This window comes from Lemur catta, chromosome 10 (assembly GCF_020740605.2).
Source record: "Lemur catta isolate mLemCat1 chromosome 10, mLemCat1.pri, whole genome shotgun sequence".
NCBI classification, from domain to species: Eukaryota; Metazoa; Chordata; class Mammalia; order Primates; family Lemuridae; genus Lemur; species Lemur catta.
The window spans coordinates 36,583,219-36,609,847 of NC_059137.1; the positions used below are offsets into that span (position 1 = coordinate 36,583,219).

Consider the following 26,629-nt stretch of genomic DNA (forward strand, 5'->3'; position numbering starts at 1 on the left):
CATTTCTTGAGTACTTACTAAATTCAAGGCACTGTTCTAAGCATTTTATATGTAGCAACCCATTTAATCCTCACAACAACCCTGTGAAGTGAATACTATATGATCACCTTTGAGGATGAGGAAATTGAGGCACTGAATCCAGAGGTCTCTACTGAAGCTTTTCTTACCCTAGCAAACTCAGTTTGGTGTGCCTTTACTTGTTATTTTCAATGTTGAAGGATGTCAGATGCTAAAAGCAAAGAACTGCCTTTGATCCCTAGCCCACTGAAGGTTCCTACACTGGTGACTGTCAGCATTGGAGAATCACTTGGCTCCTAATTGTCCCAGGAGAATGTGAATAGTTTTGGCCTATTATTATCCAAGCTATAATTTTGCTGAGTGGGAACTTGTCTTCCTCCTCAATCCTGATCTCAAGATGTTGACAGTACCATCTTACTCTCTACCTTTGGGTCTTAAATTGTTTGTTCCAAGATGTCAGAGCTTGTGTCTAACAGCTCAAGAAAAGCAGGAGAATGTAACCAAATAAGTCCCTAAGGACAGGGCTTCTTTCCTATCTCCTCCATCCATAAGGCCTGAACAAAGAATAAACCCACCTGCAGGCCTGGAGTACAGATACTGCCCAAGCATGAAGAATCTTGCTGGGCCCTTCTTTGGGATGGCATCAAAATCCTTCTCTTGGAGAATTAGAATTCTCCCAAGGAGAATTAGATAGGCTACCCAGCCAAGTCTTGCCCAAGGTCTGTTTCTCTTGGGAAGAGAAGCTGGTTAAATAGCTTACCATGTAGAGTTTGGAGATCCAAGCTAAACCTAAGATTGCCTTGGTGTTTCTCCACAATTTTCCAGTTAGTAATTACTCAAACACTGCAGCATTTCTCAAGCCTTGCTCTGTTCACAGTCCTATTCTGGGCTATACTAGTGGAGGCTGAAAAAGAATTAGATAGAATCTATCCTGGAGAAGCTCATAGGTCTGCCCTAAATGAAGTTCTAATGAAATAATCTTTAAGGGCCCTTCTTGCCTGGAGAGTATATTATTCTAGCATAGAAATGGTTTTATTTGATCATAAGATACTCTGAGTTTCTCAGTGTCTAAGTCCTAATGGCTCTGATACTTGGATCTTCTGAGAGGTGGTCTTACTGCAGTAGCTGGCCTTCACTGTTGATTTTCCATTTGATTACACAGCCATTTAATAAGTATTTCCGATTTCTACTTATCTGGTTAGCATTTGTTTAGCAAACAAAGACAAAATCTATGCTGATTCTGCCTCAAGATAGAAATACCAGTATTTCTTTACTAACTTGGCAACTAGAGTGTTTGGTTCTAATCTTAAATGTCAAACCAGAAGCAGTGTCTCAAGAATGTAGAACATCTCCTTAACTATGAACTTCCTCAGTGTTTAGTTCTTCTAGCAGAGGTAATAAAATTTAAGCATAATAGAGGTGGTTGACTTTGATTTGGTTAGTTATTTATTTCTTTGGGCTGTGATATAGGACCGAATGCTAAATGGGGTAATAAAAGAAAACAGAAGGCCGAGGATATAATGGGAATCAGCAGTTAGGTGTTGGGAAGAGAGAAAGGAGTCAAAGTGGAAGAAATTAGAGAAATAGGGGGAAAATGAGCACTGCATAGGGTCAGGGAAATGAAATGAAATGGTTACTAAATACATAAGAATTAGTCAAATCTGTTTATTTAGTTATTTATTAAATACTCAGCATATATTTACTGAATGCTAAGTATGTGTCAAACATTGTGATAGGAACTGTGGATACAGAGATGAATGAGACAGGTACCCTTTTGCCAAGGGATAACAGTTTCTTGGAAAAAGAAACTAAAATTTTCATAACCATATTTAACTGCCATGACTGCCATGTAAGGTGAACATTATTATGCCCATCGTATTATACAAATGAAAGAACTGAAGATCGGAGAATTTAAACAACTTGCCCAAGGTTTCAATGTTAGTAAAGGCAGAGCTGTATTCAAACTCAGGTCTGTCTGATGCCAAAACCTAGTTTTGCTGTACCCTACTGCTTCTTATGCAGGTATAGGAGACAGAAAGGGGAAACCTACTTCCATGGCCACACCTTGAACATTGTTATTATCCAGAACCATTCTAACACAGACTCATAAACTAATATCCCACAGAGACTACAAACATATATGGCTATGTATATTTTTATATATATATAAAATATATGAATGACATAACATATGTCTAGAAGCATTGCTTATAATCATAAAAGATTTTAAACAACCCAAATGTCCATTTTAAAGGAACTGGTTAAATTAACTATGCTAAATCTGCAGAGGAAATACTAGAAAAGAAAAGAAGGAAAAAGCTATTATGAAATCATGATTATGAAAACACCTCTAGGATATATTGTTAAGGTTCACAACAGTGTACAAAAGCAGGAAAATAGTAATATATATTTGTATTTGCTTTATTTGCACAAAGAAGCTCTGATAAATGTACAAAAAACTAATGTGGTTCCCTATAGGGAGCAGATTTGGGAAAGATGGGAGTATGTGTTGGAGCATGACTTTTTAATATATATCTTTTTATGAGTTACTTAGTCATAAATACATAGTCATAAGTGACAAATGAACAAGCCAATAGAAAATGGGTAAAGATTCTTCATAGGGAGCTTCCAGAAAAAGAAATACAAAAGACAAATTAACATGAAAAAATTATCAATCTCACTCAAAATTAAGGAAAGATAGATAACAAACTGTTGCTTTTCATCTAAGAGCCTGGCAAAAATGAAAAAGATTGATAATAACCCAGTTTGGTAGGAGTGTGGAGAAATGTGCAGTCTCTACTGTAAGTAGAAATATAAATGGATATAATCCCTTTACAGGACAATTTGGGCTCTAATAATTTTTAGCATGTTTTCCTTTTAGCCTAGCCAATTCACTTCTAGGGAACTTTCGTAAGATATATTCACCCGAATGCAACAAAATATACACAATAAACACATATAATGGTGTTTATTCAGGGCCATTTAACATAGCAAAACACTGGAGACATTTTAAATGTTCATCAATAGGGACTGATTAAATAAATTAAGGTTTATCAATATCATGGAAAACAATGCTGCTATTAAATGAATGAGGCAGATCTACATGTATTGTCATAGATAGCTATGAGAGTGAAAGAACAAAATTCTGGAACTATGCTTCCATTTGTGCAAGGAAAAGCTATAGTATTTCTTTTCTGGGAATTATATATAAATCCAAACCTGAGACATATTCTCTCTCTCCTGAGCTTAGGTCACTGGATAAACTTTGGTTTCTGAGCCCTCATTGTACAACTCATTGTATAGAAGCCTGAAAGTAGAATCTATATTGTAGGATTCGTCTACAATGAACTTCCTGGTCCCCCAACAAAGGGGAATATTACAGGTGAATACCTGCCTCCTTCTGAAATAGCCAGAGGTATAATACTCACCGGATATCCAAAAGTATCATTGAGTCCTCTGTTGTTGGCTTGCAGATATCTCTCTTGTTATGAAAAAAGAGGAGAGAAATGATGAGAAGGATGTCCCTCTGTAGATCAGCCCAGGATGCTGGCTGCTAGTGAAGACTTCACTAGATCAGATCCCCACACTTTCTTGCTGAGATATCTGTCTAAAATGGGATTTTTGTCTCTTTATTCAAAGAATCAAGAAATATAATAAAAATGAAAATCCTCAAGTGTTCAAGCTTTCTGGAGGCAACAGGACTAGTAACTCCTGAGGAGTTCTCCACCATTAAAGGTTCTAATACCTCCTAGATTGTTTCTCCACAGGCAGCAGGATGGCCTGTACCAAACTTACTGCCAAACCCAGAAACCCAGCCCTCACTCATAAGTCAATTCCAGCACCTTGTCTTAAAATATCTAAGGTTCTTCTCCAAGCCAGCTTTTCTTAAATGTGCTTAACTAAATGTAAATTAATAAATCATTACTGAGTATCTATTGCACAGAAACCAGTATACTGGATGCTGTTGGTGGGGGGGATAAAAAGATGAGTAAGACAGAGTCTCTGACTTTAAGGGACTTTAGTGTAGTAGGAGTGAGCCTGATAACTACAATTCATGATGAAATCATCATATCAAAACATAGAGCTGTTACAAACTATTGCCAATAGTGAGCCTCATACTATATATGTGATTATATATAATATGTATGTGTGTGTGTGTATATATATATATAATCAATAGATCTTTCTGTCCTGAGTGAAATATTCCTAATGAGTCCTCAATTCTTCTTTGGTTCAACAAGCATTGAGTTTTTGGTAGGGGTTAGGCCCTGTGCTAGGTCCTAGGGTTTCCAAGTCCTAGGGAAAACATTATCCCTGACCATCTTAGTACTCCTATTCCTAGTGAGGAAGACAAATATAAAGAAATTTCAATCTAATATAAGGGCAGTAATATAAGTAAGCATAAGTTGTCAGGGGTACACAGAAGAGGGGACGGAAGTCAGGGAAAGTAGGACATGGAAGTATTCCTGGAGAAGATTCCTTAATTATTTGGATGATATGGAGTACGTGCTTTCCAGTTCTCTTAACCCAATGTATTATACCAGCAAACTAGAATTTAGCCTGAAGGCTGCTAAACCTTTTTTCTACCCACAATCCTTCCAATAGTTCCTAGGTTATGTCTCCATTGAATTTGTCCCCTCAGAGAGTAAGACAACCACCCCTCTAGCAACCTCTCTGCCTCTGAGACGTATGGAATCCTTCCTCTGTTGTCATGGTCAGAAAAAGTTCCTAAAAATTAGTTCTATTGTTGCTTTAAATTTTCTAAAGAAACAATTCTAGAAACTAGCTCTAGAAACTTTAAATGTCTGCTTTTTCTAAACAACTTTATCGATATATAATTTATATGCCACAAAATCCACCTATTGAAAGTGTGCAATTTAGTACTTTTTAGTATGTTCCCAGAGTTGTACAACCTCATTGTCTATTTCTGTGCTTATGCAAATTAGCATTTGTTGTAGAGCATTCTACAGGTGTCCCAGAAGTCATCATACATAGGGAAAATGGGAAATTGTAGGTACATGTACCTTTATTTACAAAATGTTTATTATAAAATTTTACAAAATTTTTCCTTTGTATGGAGACTACAAAAAAGCCATATTACTAAGGGTCCAATTAACTTTCTGCTTTACATGCCAGTGTCTATGCCCTCCTCCTTCCTGCTATTTCTTTTTCTTCTTTTTTTCCTTTTCTGTTTTTTCCTTTTGGTTTCTCCAACTTAGTTATTTTCCCTTTGTGATTACATTTTTATTAATTTTTAAAATTTCTCAAAGTAATATATAAATACATTTTTACCATAAAAGATTCAAAACCAGAAACATACAGAGAAAAAATTTAAAGTTTCCTTTCCTGTGCCTTCTTCTCCTTCTTCTTTTCCTAAGGAAACCACTGTTAATAGATTGGTGTATATCCTTTGGGTCCCTTTCTTTTTAGGGCATTTACATACAAATGTATACATATAGACACATACCTGTATATGGGTTTTTTTTTTTTTTTTTTAATGAATGAGATCCTACTATATGTATTGCTCACAAGTTGCTTTTTTCTTTTCACACTATATATTGGAGATATTTCCATGTCAATACATACAGGTTTACCCCATTCTTTTGAATTACTTACAAGCTAGTGTTATTTAACACAATAACCTTCTCTCGATAATTGTTAATAGTTTTTATTGTTGTGGTGGCAATGGTGATGATGATGACAATGATATTTGCAGAAGTGTATGGATGGTAGAGAAGAGGGAGAGGAGAAATATAATAGATGGGACAGTCTTACAAACTCTCCAGGACAGAGGGAGCTCTGTAAGCACTGTGCTATGCAGTGAATATGGTAGAATCTGTGCATAACATATATGCAAAACAGCAAAGCAATAGTTTAAGGCAGGATGTAAATAAGATTTTAAATGAATTGTAGAGATCTAAGAGAACTGAAATTATATGTCCACACAAAAACTTGTACGGAAATGTTTATAGCAGCATTATTCATAATAGCTAAAAAGTGGAAACAATCCAAATGTCCACCAACTGATGGATGGATAAACAAATTGTGGTATATCCAAGCACCGGAATAGTATTCAGCCATTAAAAGGAAGGAAATATGGATACATGCTACAATATAGATGGATCTTGAAAACATTAAGTGAAAGAAACCAGTCATAAAAGGCCACATATGATATGATTCTATAATATTTATATGTCAAGTCTAGAATAGGCAAATCCATAGAAACGGAAACTCAATTAATGGTTGCCAGGGGCTGGGGGAAGGAAGAAATTGGGAATGACTGCTAATGGTATGGAGCTTCTTTTTAGGGGATGAAATATTCTAAAACTAAGTTATGGTCATGATTTCACAACTCTGAATATACTAAAAATCACTGAACTGTATGCTTTACAAGGGTGAATTCTGTAGCACATGAATTATATCTCAATAAGGCTGTTATTTAAAAAAAAACTGTAGAAACCAAGCACTATAGGAATTCAGGAAGGAGAGAGAATTGGAGTGGGGTGAGTAGGGGAGAATTGTTGAAGAAGGCTTCATGGAGAAGGACTTGTGCTAAACCTAAAAGATGAATATAGGGTTGATTGGGTAGAGATGTATGGGACAGGTTTCTAGGTAAGAACAATCACTTGATGAAAGGTTTGGCACTGAGACTAGGCAAGTTATGTGATAGTACAGTAGATAGGAAAAATCTGAAGGAGGCAGGAAACAAGATCTTAAAGGCAGGACTTTAATATTAGGTTAATAATCCTAAATTTTATCAAGTAGCTGACCAGGAATCCCAGAAAAAGTTTGAATGGAGAAAAATGTGATAAAACAGGAATTTCAGAATTTCAGAAAGATTAATAACAATGATTAATTAATCTAATGACACATTTACAGAGGAACAGACTGCAGACATAAAGACCACTTACAAGACTGCTGCAATAGTCAATACTTGAAATGATGACAGCCTGAACTAAGAAGGTGGTAGAAAATAGAAAGGAGAGGGTAGATAGCTGGAGCTAGTCAGTATTTACTCTGGGTATTCTAAATTTTCCAACCAGAATATGCTTGAAGATTCTGCCTATTGAAAACAGTGGTACCTACCAAATTATTGGGTTTACCACTGTTACTTTGTCAACTCAGGCCAATGGGCCAAAATCTTGGGTGGACCAGTAATATTGCTCACTGCTCAAAAAGGGGACCTGTGGTAGATAGTGTTAGCCTACTTGAAGAGATTTATGCCAGGAAAACGGTTTTCATTCTTGTTCCTTGGCATAGATTTTTGGCTTTTGAAATAACCCGTATTTATAAACACTGAAGTTGCTGTCTTCCTGAATGAAAGCATCAAGCTCTTATAGATGATTTTTTTACACATTTACCAAGTATTTACCATGTGGCAGATACTGTCCTAAGTGCTTTATATTACCTAATTTAATCATCATAGCAACCTTATGTGGTAGCACTATTACTATCCCTGTTTTATAGATGAGGAACTGTAGCACAGAAAAATTAAGAGATTTGCCCAAGATAACATAGTAAATGGTGGAGCCAGGATTCAAACCCAAGCAGTATGGCTCCAGAATCCATGCTTCTGACCACAATGCCCACAATATCATCTTTACTTCATAGCACTTATGCAGATATAATTGATAATTATATCTGTGCTGATATAAATTGATAATTTATCTGTGCTATTAATAATCTCCCCAAGAGCAGGAATTCTGCCTAGTTTTGTTGCCATTGTAGTGTCACAACTAGCACAGCTGGCACTTATTTGATACTCAATAAATATTTGTCAAATGATTGAATGAATGAATGAATCAGTCTTTATTGATGATTACCACATTTTAAATTTGCCTGGAACTTACTACTCCCTAAAGTATTCTGCTCTCCATGTTTTCTGCTCATAAGAAGATGCACGAGCAACTGGTCAATTAGCCTCTGTTTTCTTCAGCTTTCTCTCCTTTAGCTCTCTTGAGGGTAGATGGGATCTCCCCAGTTTTCTCTTGGATGGCAGCTTCCTGACTTCCTCCAAAATTTTGGAATTAGGGCCTATGCCCTCAAAATAGGCTCCCTCCAGGAAGGAATCAGACAACTGCCCAATGAAAGCAAGTAAAGAAGGTACAGTGTGTCCTTTGTCAGTTAACTAATTTCATTCTCTGCACCTTCTCCATTCCTTAAAAGAAGGAAATCTGGAACTATATTCTGGCTTGCTTTTTCAAAATTTCATAGTAGAAATTTTTTTTTTACATTCCGAAAGATGGCTTGGGTGTGATTACTCCAGCTCGCTTTAGTACCCTGATTTACCAAAGGAAAACAATGAAGTGGTATGGAAATCCTCCCTAACAACATAGCCAGATCCATTTGCTCTGTCCACAAAAAGGCTGCAAAGGAGGACCTCATCTGCTTCAGCAATTTCTTTTCTCACTGACCACCTTTTTTTAGCAGGAGGCGGTTGTGAAGGATGGGGAGAGGGAAAGGAACTCGAGCTTTCCTGATGAACTTCCAAACACCGGAAACGTATAAAAGATGATTGTAACTACTCAAATAAGAATTCGCAGATGAGAAAACTGGAGCTTGTACCACTTGTAAGTACAAAGTATTTACTTATTCAATATATATTTCCTTTCCTGGTCAGTTGTTTGTTAAGCAATTTGGTAGATTGCTGGTCTATTTATCTGTCATATGTATATGTGCATGTACACACACACACTCTTCAGAGGCAATAATAAAGACATACAGACTTAGATATATTTTTTTGAATTTACCTACGTTTATCTGAGCTGTCCTTCCTACAGCTTTCAAATACAGACATTGCAGAGTAGTACCAACTATTATTCCATGGAATTTCTGTAAAGGAAATAAAAGGATTCAGAATGAGAATTTCTCATGGTGATACTGTGTCATTCAAACGTGTGCTTAAGAAACTTGGAACTTGATCCCTGAAATCCAAAATGATCTAACCCTAAAATACATATGTTAGATTTTGGAATGCACTTCATTTATCCTCATCATCAAGTTGTATTTTCAAAGCTTGGGAAATAGACTTCACTTTCTGGGAACTGAGTCTAAGCTGATGATTACAATTTCTCAGAAAAATCATCTGAAACTTAGAAATAGCTGAAAGAAATTTTGGGGTGATCTTTTAGTGCAGTTTTGCATTTACATCTTTGATTAGTTTTCTATTGACTAGACTATTTTATAATTCTGTAGGCAAAGGTTAACTTGTAGATTTCTATCCAGTAGTGATAAAAATATTTCATGTCTGGTGGAAAAGATAACTCCAAAGTTTGTTTAATTGCACTTTAGGGTATTAATTAGTTTTGTATATACTTCAGAAATCTTATTTTAACATTCCTTTATTAAATTGCCTATAAATACTTAGCTCCTAAATTTTCATTTGAACTGGTCTTAATATCTTACTGGAAGCTCTGACTTGGGGGGATGGGTGGGACATGGGCAATATATATAACCTGAACTTTTGTACCCCCATAATAAGCAGAAATAAAAAAATTTAAAAAAAATTATTGAATTAAATAAAATCTTTGACACCCAATCATTTTATATTTATATGAAAATTGTGTTTTTTAACTTTTTGAAAATTATACCTTATCAAACTCTATCAGTTTGCTATACAAATAAATCCTTCTTATCTTCCCTTTCTTCTTTCCATCCTTAACGTAACTCAGAAAAGGTCAATAAAGTGTATTTATTTTAATCAATTTCCTTCAGGTCCCTATAGTCACTAAGTGTATATGAGCCAAGACTAGAAAATTCTATAGGTATTTTCACCTTAATCATCCCAAACATCCCAACATGGGCAGAAATTCGTAATCTTGAGAGAGGTATAAAGTCTAAATAAAAGGGCATTCCCAGCCACAAAAATAATCAACTGCCAGAAAAAAAATAATCTGGACAAATGGTGATCACTTTGGAATGAGAATACATCTTCCAGTTCTACCCTGAGTGAGTCTCAAGTGACCTCATTACGGATACAATTCATACTTCAGTAATCTAGGCAGAGTTCCATCAAATAACTTTGGGAGCCAGGGAGTTAACAGCAGTTAGATGTAAAACTATAGGAAATGAAGTGCTGACTATTGTGACAAATTGGTGAGTAAATGCGTCCTATAAAATTATCCAGATTTAAAAAGGAAGAAGAAGAACAGGAAGGAGAAGGAGGAAGGAGGTGGGAGGAGGGAGGAGGGGAAGGAGAAGAAGAAGAAAGAAGAAAATTAAATGCTGTGTAGGCCAAACAAAAATTACTTTCTTTGTGCTTGTGGGCTACAAGTTTTGTACTCCAACCTCAGTTCTGTTTCTTTTATCAACAGAATCTGTGTTCTCCTAACCAATGTTAGCAGTTCCAGCATCCCCATTCTCTAGGCACCCAGAGCTCTCCCAGTTGCCTACACCCCCACAATACGTTTGAGGTTCCTACTGCTGCTGAAAAAGAGAGCTAAGGATGGGATGGCCTGAAGTCCTGGATGCTCTCCAACCCTTGCAGGGCCACCAGCAGCTTTGAGAGAGTAATCTGGCCAAAGCCCCATAAGCAGCACAGATGAAATGTGAAATGGTTATAAGGCACATAAGAGCCAGCTAGTGCCCAGCTAGGACCAGGTGCTCACCCAATCTTGTGACACTCTCTGTACATATATCACATTATAGGGCAGCCAACTGGAAAGTATATTTAATCTGTTAAACTCAGAGGAGGAGTGGAAAAACATGAAGGAAAGGAGGGAGAAATAGGGTGTGGGAGAAAAAAGGGAAGAGATGAAGCAAAAAAATGGGTCAGGAGCCAGAAAATTAGGTTTTATTTTAAAGTCTGCTACTAATTAATGACAGTGTGACTTGGGGTAAGTTATTAACTACTTCCTGCCTCAAATTTCTTCTAAAATGAGAATGATTTAAAAAAAAAACAGGAAATAAATTAGATAGATACAGGATGGATAAAGACACATTAAGAAATCAATTTATCAGAGAGAGGTTTAGTGATAATTATGTATTAAAAACTAAGCACAAGCTGGGTCTGAGGTTGATGCAGCTTTCCAGCCCAGATAGACCTGGGAAGGCCAAGGAAAGTACTGGGCTGTATAGGCCAGGAACATGAGTCCAGAGGATAGTCCTGGTAGCCCAGATGGCTGTGTCCCCTCAGCAGATCTCTGCATGGGTGGGATGGATCCCCAATTGCACCAAGAGAGGCTGGTGTTGATAATGGGCCCCTTTGGAATCTGCTGTGGGAAGGAGGCTGGTGGGCCTTTCTTGTCAGCTCAGACAGGTGTGCATCACCCAGCATGTCCCTGTATAAGCAGGATACTTCCTCTACTGTAACAGGAGAGGCCAGAGCTGAGACTAAGCCCCCTCAGGATCTTCTCTGGGACAGAGGCTGGAGAGCTTAGTATTATTGGCTCAGAGGCCATACATCTCTTAAGAGGACCCCGCACAGACAGAATAGTTCCCTAACTGTAGCAGGAGGGGCTGCAGCTGAACTGGGCTCCCTTAGGATATGCTGTGGGATCTGCTGGAGTACGTAGTCTCATTGGCATAGACAGGCACACATCTCCCAGCAAATCCCTGTACACGAGATAGTTCCCTGGTTGCAGCTGGAGGGACTGGAGCTCAGACTGGGCCCCCTTGGGATCTGCTGTGGGACAGAGGCTGGAGAGCCCATCTTGTTGGCCCAGCCAGGTACGTGTCTCTCAGCAGGTCTCAGCATGGATAAGATAGTTCTCTGACTGCAGTGAGAAGGGCCAGAGCTAAGACTGGGCCCCCTTGGGATCTGCTGTGGCATGGAGGCTGAAGAGCGTGGTCTTGTTGGCTCAGAGGGGTATGCATCTCCCAGCAGGTCTCAGCACAGACAGGACAGTTCCCTGATTGCAGCAGAAGGAACCAGACCCGAGCCTGGGTTCCTTTGGGATCTACTGTGGGACAGAGGTTGGTGAGCCCATCAGGGAGGCTCAGATTCACGGGCTGCAAGATATGAGTGAGTCTCCCTCTGGATCTGGATCCAGTGCCAGCATGTCTGAGCTGGTACCTCAGCTAAGGAATGCTGGAGCAGAGCTACAAGGCCACTTTCAAGTTCACTGCTGAGACCAATGTCAGCAGGCAGACAAGCCTTCCACCAAGGCACTAGTGTGTGTAATTCCTTCTGAACCCCTTGACAGATGATTTTGGTTGCAGGCTTAAGGCCAAATGGGGTTGTAACCAATCCCTTTGTAGGACTGGGCATTTCCAGGCTTGAATATGGAAGCAAGCTCAGCAGATCAGCCACCTGGGTGTCTCTCTGCACTCTCAAAACAACCCTCAAAGTCTTGGGCTCCACTGGGGTTTCACAAATTCCTACCCAAATCCTGAGGCTCCTGAAGAGAGACTTTTGACTGTGGATGGGTGTAGAATTCCTGTTATCGTGGCGGAATACGAGCAGGTTGCCTTCTATTCTGCCATCTTGGTAACCCATGCTTGCTTTTCTTATCCCCCATATTCCATCCATATGGCTACGTATATCACTAACCAGCTGGGTCCAGGTTCAAGTGCCTCCTCTTTTGTGCTATTGAATCTTCTCAACTAGTAGCAGTTTTCCTCTTAGGGTGATCAATTCATTCTAGTTTGCCTGGGACTTTTTTGGTTTTAGCACTGAATGTCCTATGCCTAGGGAAGCCCCTCAGTCCTGGGGAAACAGGGACATTAGCCATCCTACTTGCTCTGCTCATCATCCCTTACCTCTTTTGTTGAAAACTCACTCTTCTGCTTTTTACCTATTGTACCATCCCCCTTTCATTATCTCCCAATATGAATCCTCTGCTCTAGCCAGGTTAGTCATCTCACTGACTGTTGTAAATATCTCCATCTTGGCAAGTTCTCTTTCAGAGTATGTCCTCCCTCTTCCTCTCTACAGCACAGAAGTATCCAACTCTAGGCTACCTCTGATTTCTCCTCACACACACACACACACACACACACACACACAAAATCTTGGGGTTGGCAAAAAAAAAAAAAAAAAAAAACAGAACTGTAACAATGAAACACGATTCACATTTATTATATTGTTTCAGTAGGCTTTTAAAAATATTTTTTCTGGCCAGGCACGGCGGCTCATGCCTATAATCCTAGCACTCTGGGAGGCCGAGGCAGGAGGATCACTCGAGGTCAAGAGTTCGAGACCAGCCTGAGCAAGAGTGAGACTCCGTCACTACTAAAAATAGAAAGAAATGATTTGGACAGCTAAAAAAGTATATATATAGAAAAAATTAGCCAGGCATGGTGGCACATGCCTGTAGTCCCAGCTACTTGGGAGGCTGAGGCAGGAGGATTGCTTGAGCCCAGGAGTTTGAGGTTGCTTTGAGCCAGGCTGACGCCACGACACTCTAGCCCAGGCAACAGAGCAAGATTCTGTCTCAAAAAAAAAAAAAGGAATGTATAGGCTGGGCGTGGTGGTTCACACCTATAATCCTAGCACTTTGGGAGGCCAAGGTGGGAGGATCACCTGAGGCCAGGAGTTTGAGACCAGCCTGAGCAACATAGTGAGACCCTATCTCTACAAAAAATTTTAAAAATTAGCTGGCCATAGTGGCATGCACCTGTAGTCCCAGCTACTTGAGAGGCTGAGGTGGGAGGATAGTTTGAGCCCAAGAGTTTGAGGCTGCAGTGAGTTATGATGATGTCATTGCACTCCAGCCTGGGCAACAGAATGAGACCCTATTTCAAAAAAAAAAAGAGAACACATAAAAGAGAGTAATGGTTTAGATGGTGATTGGCGGTAGTGAGAGGGTAATCAGGTGATCAGAGGTCTTTTGATGAGACCTGAATAAGAAGGACACAGCTCTTCTAAGATCTGGATGAAGAGCATTTCAGGCTAAAGAGCAGAAAATGCAAAAGCTCTGAGTCAAAAAATAATTTGCTGTGTTGGAGTGGCATAAAGAAGTTCAGTATACCAAGGACATAGAGAACAAGAGTTTTGGTTGGAGAAGCAGGTAAAAACAAGATCATGTTGGGCATTTTAGACCATAGAAAGGAGTTTGGATTTCATTCTGAGATTATAATGGGAAGCCAACAGAAGGGTTCCAGCAAGGGAAAGAGTGTTTTAGTCTGAACTAATGTATGCCTTAAAAATACCATCTGATTCCATTGTATTAATATAGAGACTCTGGGGTGGGGGGTGGGGGTAAAAGAGAAAAGAAGCAGGGAGACTAGTTGGGAAGTTTCTGCAGGAGTCTAAGTGAGAAATTGTGGTAGCTTAACCTCAGGCCATGAAAGTAAGGATGATGAGAACTGGTTGAATATGGGGTATCTTTTAAAGTTGACTAGACTTACCAATGGTTTGGATGTGCAGTGTGAGAGAAAGTATTGAAGATGACCTCTAATTGGGTGGATGGAGGTATCATTAAATGATAAAAAGAAGACGATAAGAGAAATACATTTGGGGGCAGAACAGTTCAAGAGTTCTGCTTAGGCCACATTTGGTTTGATATGACATTCAAGTGGTATCACATAGGCAACTGGATATATGACTCTGGAACACTAGGAAAAGTTAGTTACGCACTTGTTCATTCAGCAAATATTTAATATTTACCAAACACTGTAATATGTGCTGGGGATACATTCCCTATAAATCAAGGAATGAGGACAGAGAGAGGACGTTTGGCTGTGGGTACACTGAAAAAAGAGTCAGGGAAAGCCTCATTGAGATGGTGATGCTTAAGCAGAGATCTCAAAGAAGAGAGAGCAAGTTATGAAAATGCCTGAGGGAAGAGAGATAGCAAACGCAAAAGCCCTAAGACAGGAATGTGTTTGATGTTTTATAAGAATAACAAGAAGGGCAGTATGGCTGAAGGCTAATAAGTAAAAGAGTAATAAAATATGTTGTCAGAGAGATTGGGTTGGGGCAGATACAGAAAATATAGGTCTTTGCAGGCCATTGTAATGACTTAACTTTTACTCTGGATGAGATAGAAAGTCATTAGAGTGTTTTAAGCAAAGGAGTGATCTGATCTGACTTACAATGATCACTTTGTGCTGAGAATAAAGTATAATTAATGCAGAAGCAGGGAGGCCAGTTGATGGTTGTTACAATAATCCAAGAAGCAATGACAGTAGTTTGGACCAGGATGGGAGCAGCAGAGGTGGTGAGAAGTGGTCAGATCCTAGGGCTATCCCAATTGCCAGGGCCTATCCAGACAAATGCTGTCTAAAGCAAGAGTAACAGTATTGCTTGTTGCAGTTCTGATATGGACTGAGTGGGTAGGCACTATTATTCATTCTTCCAGGCCTCCTCTGCAACTCCAATCTTACAGTGAATACTTACACTCCCTGAATTTCAGTAACTCCTGATGGACTTCTGAGTCATGCTTAGTGGTCAGTTGTATGGTGGTCTCAATGTGGTTCTTGATAGGGAGCCTATGGGACCCAAAAAAAGCATAAAGAATAGAATTTGGGAACCAGATTTTAAAGAAAAACACCCATGCCCTTGAAAGGAAGTTAACAAGAATCAATATTAATGATTAGTTTAACCATCTATGAAAATATTCCCTGGAAATAATCTGCTTTTCTCCTTTATTCACTCAGCTCCACCCACACACTTTGAGACCTTAACTAGAAAAGGTATTTCACCCAAAGAGCCATTTAGGCACGTGTAGGAAGAAAGGAACTAACACATGTTGAGCCTCCAGTGTGTATTAGGCCTTGTGCTACGCACTTTCATGTGCCGTATCATAGAATCCTCACAATCACCCTGGGACAAAGGCACTACCTTCCTCATTTCACAGACAAGGAGACTGAGCCTAAGAGTAGATTTTGAATTTGAACAGAGGGAACGTATTCTTCGAAAGCACCCATAGTGGTGACTTTTCCTTCCCTAGATACATTGTGTGCTGTTCATGCTGTTTGCTGTCCTCTCCCCTCCTCTCCCCACCCCCAGCTCCCTCTCCCTTGCTCTAGAAAGCTGACTACTATGGACTACATCACCCAGACTCCTTTGTCCCTAGATTTCTGTTTGGGTTTTGCCAGTGGATGGTACTAGCTGGAGACTGGAGGGCAGGAGGAGAGAGAAAGGTTAGGGCATTTATTCCTCTGTTTCCTCTCTACCTTGTCTAAGTTCTTCTAGTGGCTGCTTAGCACCTGCTGCCATATCTCTCATCAAGCAGTTCCTCTTCCAGAGTTGTGTAGTTCTAGCCGGGCTCTGGTAACCTCCCCTTTCTTCTTCAGGCCTAGGATGCTACTGACTCACCACTGTTGCTAGTCTAGGTGTTTCACCATTTCTTGTTTGTTCCTTTAACACTGACCACACCTCTGTGTATAGCTCTTTGGTTAAACTCTCTTCAGTTAAATCCTTTTGAATATACCAACTGTTTTCCTGCCAGGACTCTGATACTTTAGAAAAACAATAAATGGCACATTCTTCTCCTTTTACTTCCACACATTCAATTTACAATATCAGCAAGAAAGTCTCCTTCATTTTCTCTAATACAAAGCTTCCCACCCTTCCAGGTCTTCTAAGAAGTCTCTCTAAATACTCCATTATCCACACAGCAAGGCTGCTGTTACCACCGTTGTGCTGAATCTAGTGTGACACTAGCACTCTGTTGTCCTCGTAGTTGTGTGACTGTTAAACTTTGTCAGACTGGTCATACCAGCAGGGCAATAAGCTCATTTTGAGATGAGGAACTGGCAGGTACTGCTTTGGACATTGCTTCAGGCACTACTTTGGGCACTGCTTTGGGCATTGCTTAATTGTGCAGGCATTGTTTGAGTCACAAAGTCTCAAAACAAGGTTTCAAATTACCCAGATCATAAAAGGATGGAGACAGGGCAAGTTCCAAGAGGTTATAACAAAGATGGTGAAGAACTCACCACCTCTTGACTTTATGGCTTCATTATACCTTCATTACCATAAAAGTTTCTAAGGAAAGCTCCCATTCCCATCATGCACCTGAGACCTATTTCACCATATGTAGTCAAAAGGAGGGTGTCACCCTAATTTCAGAAAAACACCCCTTTCCCAAGAAATAACGTGAATATTCCTCCCCTTGTTTAGCTTATAATTAAGCTGTTTCTTAAATACAGGGGCAAAAGGACCCATACAGCCAGTTCTCCTTCGCAGACAGAACTAGCCTCTACTCTGTGGAGTAGACTTTCTATGGTTTCTAAACAAAAATTGCTTTCACTTTATACTGTTGGGTTGCTCCTGAATTCTTTCTCATGTGAAGCCAACGACCCACTTGAACTTAAGTGGCTCCCAGCATTGGGAGTCACTTTCCTGTGTCAATTTGGAATAGGGAACATTCGCAATTAGAATCTTAAATGACAAACCTATTTTTGCTAGAAAGAAGCTTAGAGGTTACCTAGTTTAATCAACTTATTTTGCATATGTGGCAGTTCAGGCTCACACAGGCAAAAGTCTTTCTCACACAGCTATACAGTGATAAAGTCTAGAATCTAGATTCTTCCTACTACATCACCATATTTTGATACTGCACTGGGCACTTAGTAGGCACTTAATATGCTGATGACTCACTCCCAAATTTATAAGGGGCTGTCTCTTTTTATTCAATGCTAGGCTCCATGCTTAGATGAATACCTGGCACAATAGTAAGTGCTCAATAAATATCTGTTGAATTTGAACCTGGGACCTAGCAAGACAAATTTCTTGGAAGTTAATCAGAACTCAGAGGATCACTTATAATACTAATCCCTATACACATAGAAAAAAAGTAGTTTTTAAAGTGCTTTTACATATATGAGCCCATTTGATCCCTCTGAGGTAGACATGGCAGGAATTATTAGTCCTATATAACAGATGCAGGAAATTGAGTCTCTGAGAAGTTGAAGGTCAGGGACTCCCGACTAAAATGTAGCAGGGCTGAGATAAGTATTAATGTCTTCTGACTCCTGCTTCAATACTATTATTATATTCTATGTTGCTTCTTCAGTTTTGCCTTTCTGCTTCTGGGTATGGGAGGATCATTCAGGGAGTTAGTCTGAATATTCACAATGGATAGATGCGTTACACACTTTTGCCTAAAGATGTGGTTTTTCTTCCCTAAAAATCCACTGTTATAGGTACTTCTGTTTTAATTCTGATTAGATATAGCCTGCAGAATATTACCCCTACTCTTGATACTATGAGCCCTCTTATTTCTGAGGGGAGGGTTACTCTTTGTGTGTTCTGGGGTGAAGAAGGCAGTGCTTCTGAGACATCATTTCCTGTGGAGACCAGAGGCAGGCCCTTTTATAACCAGCTGTTCATAAGAGAAAAAAATAATCTGTTGTCTTTGGCCTAGCCCCACCAGAGACCATTTGGCACACTGGATTTCTTCAAGATCTAATGTACAAGGGAACTACCTACAGATATTTTGCTTAAATTCTCTTACCAAAACCACTTCGGTACAGATTTCACCCGTGGTTCTAGCTAGCAGGATGATCTCTGATCCAAATCAGAGCATTATAGGAGCTAAAGCCAACCTAAACATACATCCAACCTATGGATTTCAGTTCCCACGAAGAGTTCAAAGTATTGGCTAAGAAAATGACCCAAACTCAAATGCCTACCAGATGCCAGGCAAGTAATGTAAAGCCCAGCACAAAAATATGAGAGTCTGTGATGAACTGTAGTTAACTAATTTAATTAACTGTTGCTTCTTAGCTCCAACCACAAGTTGCTTTGCGGGAATGTGAACTAAGAGTTAAAAGATCTTCCAATTTTTCAAAAAAGCTGGAAATCTGCATTTTAAAAATGTGAAATCTAGTTTTAAAAAGCTGTTAATCCAATCTGAAAACCTGTTGCAAATCATGCGTAGCCAGCCAGCGTTTGACTTTTTCCTGTGGAGTATCCTATTCCGTAAGAGGGAGGGGAAAGGCGGCAGAAGTGCCACTTTCAAGTATGGGACAAGGTTTACGACTTCTCAGAGAATATGGATAGTGCTGGAAAAGTGGAAAACTCCCCGAGTCAGTAGGAATGTGCCATAGCAGGGGATATGGGGGCATCTGCTTCATGAAATAACTGGATAAATGCGTGCCCTTTAGGGTTATTTGGGGGATAAAGACCTCTTTTGTTAGGTGTTTGGGCAAATATCTTCTCTCGGAGTGTTTGGGAAACCTGTATACTCGCGTATGGGGAGTGGAGTATTGGGAGAACAGCTCTCAAGAAGTATAGGGATAGACAGCTACTGGGAACTACAGAGAAGGGTACGAATGTCAGGTAAGTACGTGGGTGTGGTCTCTCTTCAAGGAATGTTGGGAGGGACGTGATAACCTCTCCTCGGGCGCCGCCTTTGGGCACCTCTTGCTTACCGTCGCCGCACAGCCGTCAACTCCAGCGCCCTCCATCTTAACGCCCCTTTCTGCGCAGGCGCCGCAGAGCCCCAGGTTCCGGCCTAGAGCAGAACCCCGCCTCAGACCACGCCCCTTCTCCCACGAGCCCGCCCCTGGCCACACCCCTTCCCTCAGGCGCGGTACCGACTTGGTTTCCTGGAGGCGGCCAGTAGCTGCTGGCCTGGCTTTGAAATACCCAAGCGCCCTCTCGGTGCTGGCCATTGGAGAAACGGAGATGAAATACTCAGATCCTGCCTTTGGGTTGGTCACAGGCAGATGAGGTGAGATAGACAAGTAGATTATAACAATGTGGAGTGCTGTGGGAAAGCGCCCAGGGTTGGTTGGGTCCTAAAGGCTTCCAGGAGATGTCAGAGCACAGAAGGCAATGGAAAGGGCTGCCAGTCATTCCAGCAAGGGGACCAGAAAGGGCAAAGGCACTGAGGGGTACGAGTGCACGGGGCACGTGGGGGATCTGCAAGGTCTGTGCTTTAGAACTTCTGCACGGCGTGGGGTGGGGTGGCTGTGCTATCTTGAAGGGTCTTGGATTTTCAGCCTGGAAACTAAGGGTGGCCACTGAATAGCTTTAACAGGAGAGAGACTTACCAAAGTGTGTGAAGAGGGCAGGGAAAGAATGGAGGCAGGGGATTATCACAGTAATCCAGAGAAAAGGACCTAAAAGTCACTCTTCCACTTGTGGTAGTGGGAACTAAGGTGAGACAATGGATTCAAGAGGTAATTTTGAGGCAGAAATGATAGAAGGTGACTGGTTTGGGAGAGGAGTGGGGAGGAGAAAGAGGAAGTTTTTAAATGACTGGGAAACTGAATTGTAAGGATTTATTTAGCAAGCAAATGGAAATGGAGCTAGTTCCCTGCCTGGCCACCCTAGCCCTCACCCCACAAGCAGTTAGAGTCCAGGCTGAGTAGGTGAACAATTTCTTGCTTCAGCTTTTCCGATTTCCATGCCAGGAGGACTCACTTTTTCCTCATTTCCTCCTCTTTGGGAGTAGGCTTTCTACTGCAGCTCTTCTTTGAATAGAGCCTGAATGAAAGGCCAATGTGTACTCCTAGGCCTAACCGGTCCAGTCGATGGCAGCCTTAGCCCTCTGCCAAGCTCTGGAGGCATACCTCTTTCCTGGTAGTCCCCTGCTTTGTCCTCACAACCCAGGCTGTGGTCTGTCCTAGTGATTCTAGATAAAGAGATAACATGGACTCGTTTTCATCAGCACACATCAACTCCTACGCTTCTGGACCTTTTGCAGAAAGCTGATGCCCTAGGTCCCATGAACCTGGTAATGAGATTGGTGGTCTCTGGTCAAGGCCAAGATGCTGGCCCAATGGTTGCTGTACTGCTTGGGGCTTATCCAGAATCATTGTAGGCTCTACCCCTTGGTAGAGGTATGTGGTGGGGGGAGAAAGGGAGACAGGATGTGTGAAATAGCAAAGAGGCACTGGACCAAAATCTACCATTATATAGGATGGTCATTTCTATGGCTTTCCACACTTGAGCAAAATTATCAAACCCCAAAGGCTGCTATAATTTATTGTAGACTAGCATACAATTTCCTGTAACAATGGCACACACAATAATTAACAACAGCAAAGATGCTTGGTTTCTTGTTTCACATAATGGTCAGTAAAGCTGTGGAAAATGCTGAGTCCTCAGTATGTCCAGGAGGCTGCTGCCGAGGAAATCCAAGGACCATTTCACACCTCTGAGCAAGGTCTAGGTAAGTCCATCCGACCCCCCTGGAAGTCTGTCTCTGACCTCCTAGGGAGCACTGAGGCCCCCTCCATCCAGCCTGTACAGAGGTATCAGAGTCCAAGCTCCTTCTGTAGGGTTGAACATCTATGAAGGGTATAGCAGCTGACCCAGATGAAAGGGAGAAAGGCCAAAGGCTAAATTCTTTCTGCAAGGTGGAGAACAGCCAGAAGGCAGTGGCCATAGGTGAGAAGGACTCTAGACTGGTTTCTACAATTTTTGGCTTTGTTCAGGGCCTACCCAAGAGGAAAATACTCCTGGGTCCTTCAATTAGCCCCCAAGTAGAGACATGTAAGTACAGCCTCTCATGTCCTGAAATCATCACTCCCCTGTCTACAGGAGTGAGGTAGGGGGACTCCTGGGTAGGTGGTCCCTAGTGCCTGGGTTCCAAAGAAATATTCTGCTCAGAGCTCTGAAGCACCACATAAACCTGGTTCTACTCATGATATAATCTAGGGAAAGGGATTAGCACAGCCCATTTCTAGAAGGCATCTTGTTCAGTTTCAAAGCCTTATTCTCACTGGAGCCACACAAAACCAGTGTATTCTGCTCAAGGGACAGTCTGAATTCTATTCTGTGTGCTCCTGCCCTGGCCCATACTCCAATACAGACCACAGGGCTCAGCAATCCCTATAGGCTCAACTGACTACCTAGCCAGCCAGGAACAAGCTCCAGGACCTCTACTTGTTCTTGTAATGATGGTGTGTATGTGTTTAACTGGATAACGTGTGATGTAGAGATGAGATGTGGAGTGGAGGGGTGTCTACCAAGAATGGCTGACATTCTCAGAAATGTCTGTCCTTCTCTCTTTACTGAAAATCTCTCCATGTGGTAACCCCCACAGTCTAGCCCCTGGCACAACAGACCTGCTGGTCAGAGATTCATGACCCTTTCTATGAAAAGTCATATTCTCACCATCTCAAATTTGTCCCTAAATATCTTTAACTGAAGGGGTCAGCTTTTTGACTACAAGGACCCTAAGCTGGCTACATAGCTAACTCGCATTGGTCCTGATTTGTGGAAGTGGTGCTGCCTGGTTGGCACAGGAGCCAAAGGTGTTCAGCTCCCCTCCTCTGTGGAACGAGATTCTGATTTGAGTTTCACAAATTCTCGGGCCACCTCGTCATTGCTCCTCTGAGACAAAATCCGGAGAATGGTCATGCCTGTCTCATCCATGTGGATCTTCCGGCCCAAGGGGCACCAGCAGGCACAGCTGCCCTTAGCTGCCACATCCCTCAGAGGCATCACAGCCAGCCCGAGCACACGATCCTCCCGGGCAAAGCAATAATCCTTCACGCATATCTGCAACTCATAGGCCTCTGGCCCCTCTTCATTTCCCAGGAGGCTGTGAGCACAGGACAGAATAGAAGATAGAAGGCCGGAGCTGAGAGTCCTCAGCTGATTTAACCTCAGTCTGCCATCCAGCCTGTCGCTCCTCTCCCCAAGCTCCTCAAGTCTGACCCCTCAGATCCCCCCATCCCAGAGTCCTGTAGGTTCCCCACCCCATAACTTACAAGTGGAATGTCTCATTGTACTTGGGGGCCCAGTTGTTGCTTTTGGACTTGGTTGTGAACTTTCTCTTCTTATCACTTTGGTGTGGGCCAACCATGGTCACTTCCACAAAAGGCCGGAACATACCTGCTGTCTGCCACTTGAGGTCATTAGCAGCAACCACTGCCAAAACAAAGGAAATTTGTGAGGGGTCCCACCAGGCATTCCCAGTTCTTGAGCCCCAGGTGACAGGTGACATTCCCCTTGGAAGAGGGCTGAGCTGGAGGGCTGGTATGAGCAGCCCCTGCCTCTCACTGATGAGTGAGGCCACTGGGCAAGAAGCAGGCAGACCTGTGAGTCCATACTACTTACCTTTCACTGTAACCTTGTGCTCCCCAGTACCAGGGTGTGTAAACAAGTCCACCTGAATAGATACTTCTCCCACTGGATCATCCACACCAGACCCTGAAGGACAGATAGATGGACAGATGATCCCCTATTGGATAACTCTCGGACTTTAGGACCAATTTTTTCAGGTAAACTGAGGGGTTAGGAGGCCACCACCCGACACCCAAAAGCAAGAAGCAATCACCCACAGTAACCACGGGGAAGTAAGCAATGGGAGAAAGGAAAGAAGGAGGGTAAAGGATGAGGCTATCTCTTAAAACACAAGTTAAGCTGACAGCATCTTAGGTGCAACTTCTTCCAAAAATGCACTAGGAATCTCTCAGGATCCCCAAACCTCTCCTATCTTCCAGACTGAAGAATTTTTTATTGAAAGATGTTGGGGAAGGACAGTGCTGTCAACTTGTATCTGTGTCTTCGAACTACGTCCACCCTATGGTGTCTCTTAATGAAAGAATGTGGGTCCTCCCTAAAAGCAATAACCTCCCACCTATCCCCAGGATTCCTGGAGGCCACTGCTTGGGATCCTGCCCAAGCCTGGGCCCCTCTACAGAACAACTCCGCAGTTCTCCCCTCAGCAGAGGCCCCACCCTATTTTGAGAAAACACCAGTACCCTGCCCCCCAGATAAAACCTTTCTTTGTCGTGAGGTGGAGGAGTCGGGGAACTCTGAGGAAAGGACAGGGGTCAACAATAGAACCCTTCCTGGGCTATATGTGTACATCGCTAACACTTAGGGTAGAGTTTCTGAACTTTAACACCTGGTTCCCTGACTCCCAGCATAGGCTGCTCATCCTAGCTCTGTGGTCCTTAACCCCTGGGCTGCAGCTCGGTACCACTCCGTGGCCTGTTAGGAAATGGGTGGCGCATCACTGCCTGAGCTCCACCCACCATCACACCACATGCCCCCATGCTCTTGTCTGTGGGAAAATTGTCTTCCATGAAAAACTAGTTCCTGGTGCCAAAAAGGTTGGGGACCGCTGTTCTAGCTCACAGGGGTCAGTGTTAGCCCATGTTAGATCCATATCCACAAGGTGCATAACATACCCTTTTCTGGCCGAATGTCCTCATTAGCAGTAAACCTAATACCTTTCCCATCATGCACTGAATGAAGACAGGCAAGTCAAGAGGTAGCAGCAGCAGTAGGACAGAGAAAGAAGAATCAGTTAGAGGTCTAAGGAATTAACAGCCATTCAAAGCGGCTCTACACATACTCTGAGGGAGCACAGAAGTCGGGCGGGGTAAACAAAGAAGTCAAAAGGCTGGGCTTGGTGTCTGAGGGTTCCAAATTAGACTTTGTGGGTCAAAGAGCAAATCATGGGCAAAAGCAGTAGAAAACAGAGAGGGTATGTGAGACCAGCAGGGCAAGAGAGGTTGTAGGCTCTAATTTCCCAGGGCCTTAAATGAGGAAGGTGTAGGAAACACATACCCATATGCTCAGATTCTCGCTGCAGTCTCCACCCCTGCTCTTACCTCAGATGCACCCATTCCAGCCTCTCCTCACCTCTTGTCTACCTTAAAGCTCAATGCTTCTAAAAAGACTTTCTGAATTAACTCATATCAGCCCTGATGGTACAGGCCTTTACATTTACTCAGCTCTGTAAAAGTCTCCCTATCTCCTTGAGCAAGACCCACAGCTACTTCTTTTGCTCTCTTCTTCCCACCTGGACTGGAAGTGAGACCAGATGTGGGAAATGAAGCAGTACTGCAGGTCCCTCCCATTTTCTCGCCTCCCATCACCTCCAGTCTGACCACTTACACCCCTCTCCCCTCCAGGTCAGCCTCCAACTGCCTTTCCACCAGGTTCACTTCCCCAGGCAGGCTGCTCAGGTTTCTCTGGAACAAGCAATAACAAACATGCCTGAAGCTGCCTCCTGGGAGGGCGCTGCTCCAGGATCAGGTCAGAATTTCAGTATGAGCCACATCTGTGCAGATGTATTTTGTTTTGGACAAGGCTGGCTGGAGGCAGGAAGGGGCTGTAAGGACTGGAAGTCACTGGGGAAAACCCAGCTGCCTGGGTTCCTTGTGCATAAGCATCACCCATGAGGCTGGAGTGGCAGCTGTGCTGCCCCCATGCTTTGCCTCTTCCTCATCTCCTTGTCCACACTGGAAAGTCTTTTGCTCGCTTTCCCCAGGTCAACTCCCAGCAAGGCTCCCAAAGCTATGAGCCTTCATGAGTTTCTCATGGCTTCCACTCATTCTCAAGCCTTCCTCACATATTTTTCCTTCTTCTAATCCCTTACCTGACAAGGTACACTCCTTGAGCTCAATAAACATATTCTGGGCAGGTAATGTCTGAGAAAAGAAATCTCAGGCATAATTCCCAGGTCTCTGTGATTCTCCTGCCTGGTATGGGTATCAGGTAGAGGTAAGTATTGAGGTCCCCTCAAAAAATACCAAGAACTGAGTTTGAAGGGCTCTCTGAAGAAGTCACTGGATCTTTCCCCAAGAGCACAAAGATACTGACTCCCTAGGGGCAGATGTGTGTCAGAGAGAGGAGGTGGGGACCCAGAGCCCTTAGGGCCTTACCCTGGGCAGTCTGTGAGCGCACAAAGGTCTTGATGAGAGTGTCTGTGGTCTGTGTATACAGAGACAGGGCATAGCGTAGGGACTGCAAATCTGGGCTCTTCTCCAGGAAGGTTTTCTTCAGCCCATTGCCTCCCGCATGGAAGTATTGCTGAAAGATAAAAGAGCACCTGCTACTACTTCATCCCCTTACAGAGAGGCAGCTCCCCAACACTACCCTCAGAGAAGCCAGGAGATGACTACGAAAAACAGGCCATTCAGGAACACCCAGAGAACCAGAGTCATAGGCTTTTAGGTGAATAGAATTTGGGAATTTGGCAGGAGTGGTAGGGGAGGGCCACATTCCTGGAGGTGGTGTTTGAAGGATGGGTCTATCTAGATAGGCAGACAAGTGGAATAGAAGCATTTCAGGGAGGGAGAATAGTCAAAAGTGCTCTTTTACTCCTATGAACCTTAGAGAACTTGATACCTATGAAATACCTCTCCCAAGTGTCTTGAATCACAGTTCATATGTTCCCAGCTTATACCACCTTATCAATGAATTGTAAGTGTCTTGAATGTAGGAACCATATCTGATTCTCTCTGTATCCTTGGCAGTGCACAGGGCCTCTCTTTTGGATGTGGAGGGGTAAGAGCCTGAGGAACACCTAGTCTGGCAGAGTGGAATGCCAGGGCCAAGTGGGTGTGGTGGTTAAGACTGGAAAAGAAGGAGGTCTTCACCTTGATGGTGTCCAGGGCGAGGTCGAGAACAGCACACTGCTTTGGAGTGAGATTCCGTGTTTCCTCTCGCACCATGTGGTCCTGGAATCCCAGAGAAAGCAGCATCAGGATAGCTCAGGATGGTCATGGAAGTCTTGCCACTACCTGCCAGCCAACAACTGCATATTCCTTTCCTTCCTTTCCTCTTCAACCTCCAAAGCTCACATTCCCTTCCTCCCAGACACCCCCTCCGCCTGGCCTCAGAAGGACTGTGACTGTCAGGAGGACATTCAGAGTACCTTGAGTTTGGAAAGATGGCTCAGCTCCTTGGCAGCAGTGAATATCAGCTGGGTGCCCTGGGCAGAGAGGGGATCAGTCAAAAGCAGAGGACCCCAGACTCCAGCAGGAAGTGAGGAGTGAGGGGAAGTGAGACAGGAGGAGGAAGTGG

General features: G+C 42.5%; 2 protein-coding genes across 15 annotated transcripts in view; both read right to left on the minus strand.

Annotated features, from left to right (window-relative positions):
- LOC123646171 (phospholipid-transporting ATPase FetA-like) overlaps window positions 1-19,326 on the minus strand; it is a 74,233-nt gene extending 54,907 nt beyond the window's left edge. For all 5 annotated transcript variants that reach the window (XM_045562884.1, XM_045562885.1, XM_045562883.1 and 2 more), the window contains exons 1-4: window positions 19,282-19,326; window positions 15,299-15,390; window positions 8,773-8,850; window positions 3,447-3,499 (exon numbers count right to left, since the gene is read on the minus strand). In XM_045562884.1, the coding sequence (XP_045418840.1) occupies window positions 3,447-3,499; window positions 8,773-8,815 (96 nt within the window). In that variant the 5' untranslated portion in view covers window positions 8,816-8,850; window positions 15,299-15,390; window positions 19,282-19,326. The remainder of the gene's footprint in view (window positions 1-3,446; window positions 3,500-8,772; window positions 8,851-15,298; window positions 15,391-19,281) is intronic.
- A 1,500-nt stretch (window positions 19,327-20,826) lies between these two features.
- UNC13B (unc-13 homolog B) overlaps window positions 20,827-26,629 on the minus strand; it is a 191,700-nt gene continuing 185,897 nt past the window's right edge. For 6 of the 10 annotated variants that reach the window (XM_045562896.1, XM_045562889.1, XM_045562890.1 and 3 more), the window contains 7 exons: window positions 26,481-26,537; window positions 26,203-26,283; window positions 25,486-25,633; window positions 24,004-24,060; window positions 22,925-23,017; window positions 22,576-22,735; window positions 20,827-22,406 (listed from right to left, as the gene is read on the minus strand). In XM_045562896.1, the coding sequence (XP_045418852.1) occupies window positions 22,121-22,406; window positions 22,576-22,735; window positions 22,925-23,017; window positions 24,004-24,060; window positions 25,486-25,633; window positions 26,203-26,283; window positions 26,481-26,537 (882 nt within the window). In that variant the 3' untranslated portion in view covers window positions 20,827-22,120. The remainder of the gene's footprint in view (window positions 22,407-22,575; window positions 22,736-22,924; window positions 23,018-24,003; window positions 24,061-25,485; window positions 25,634-26,202; window positions 26,284-26,480; window positions 26,538-26,629) is intronic. The other 4 variants (XM_045562894.1, XM_045562893.1, XM_045562892.1 and 1 more) reach the window with 1 other exon arrangement.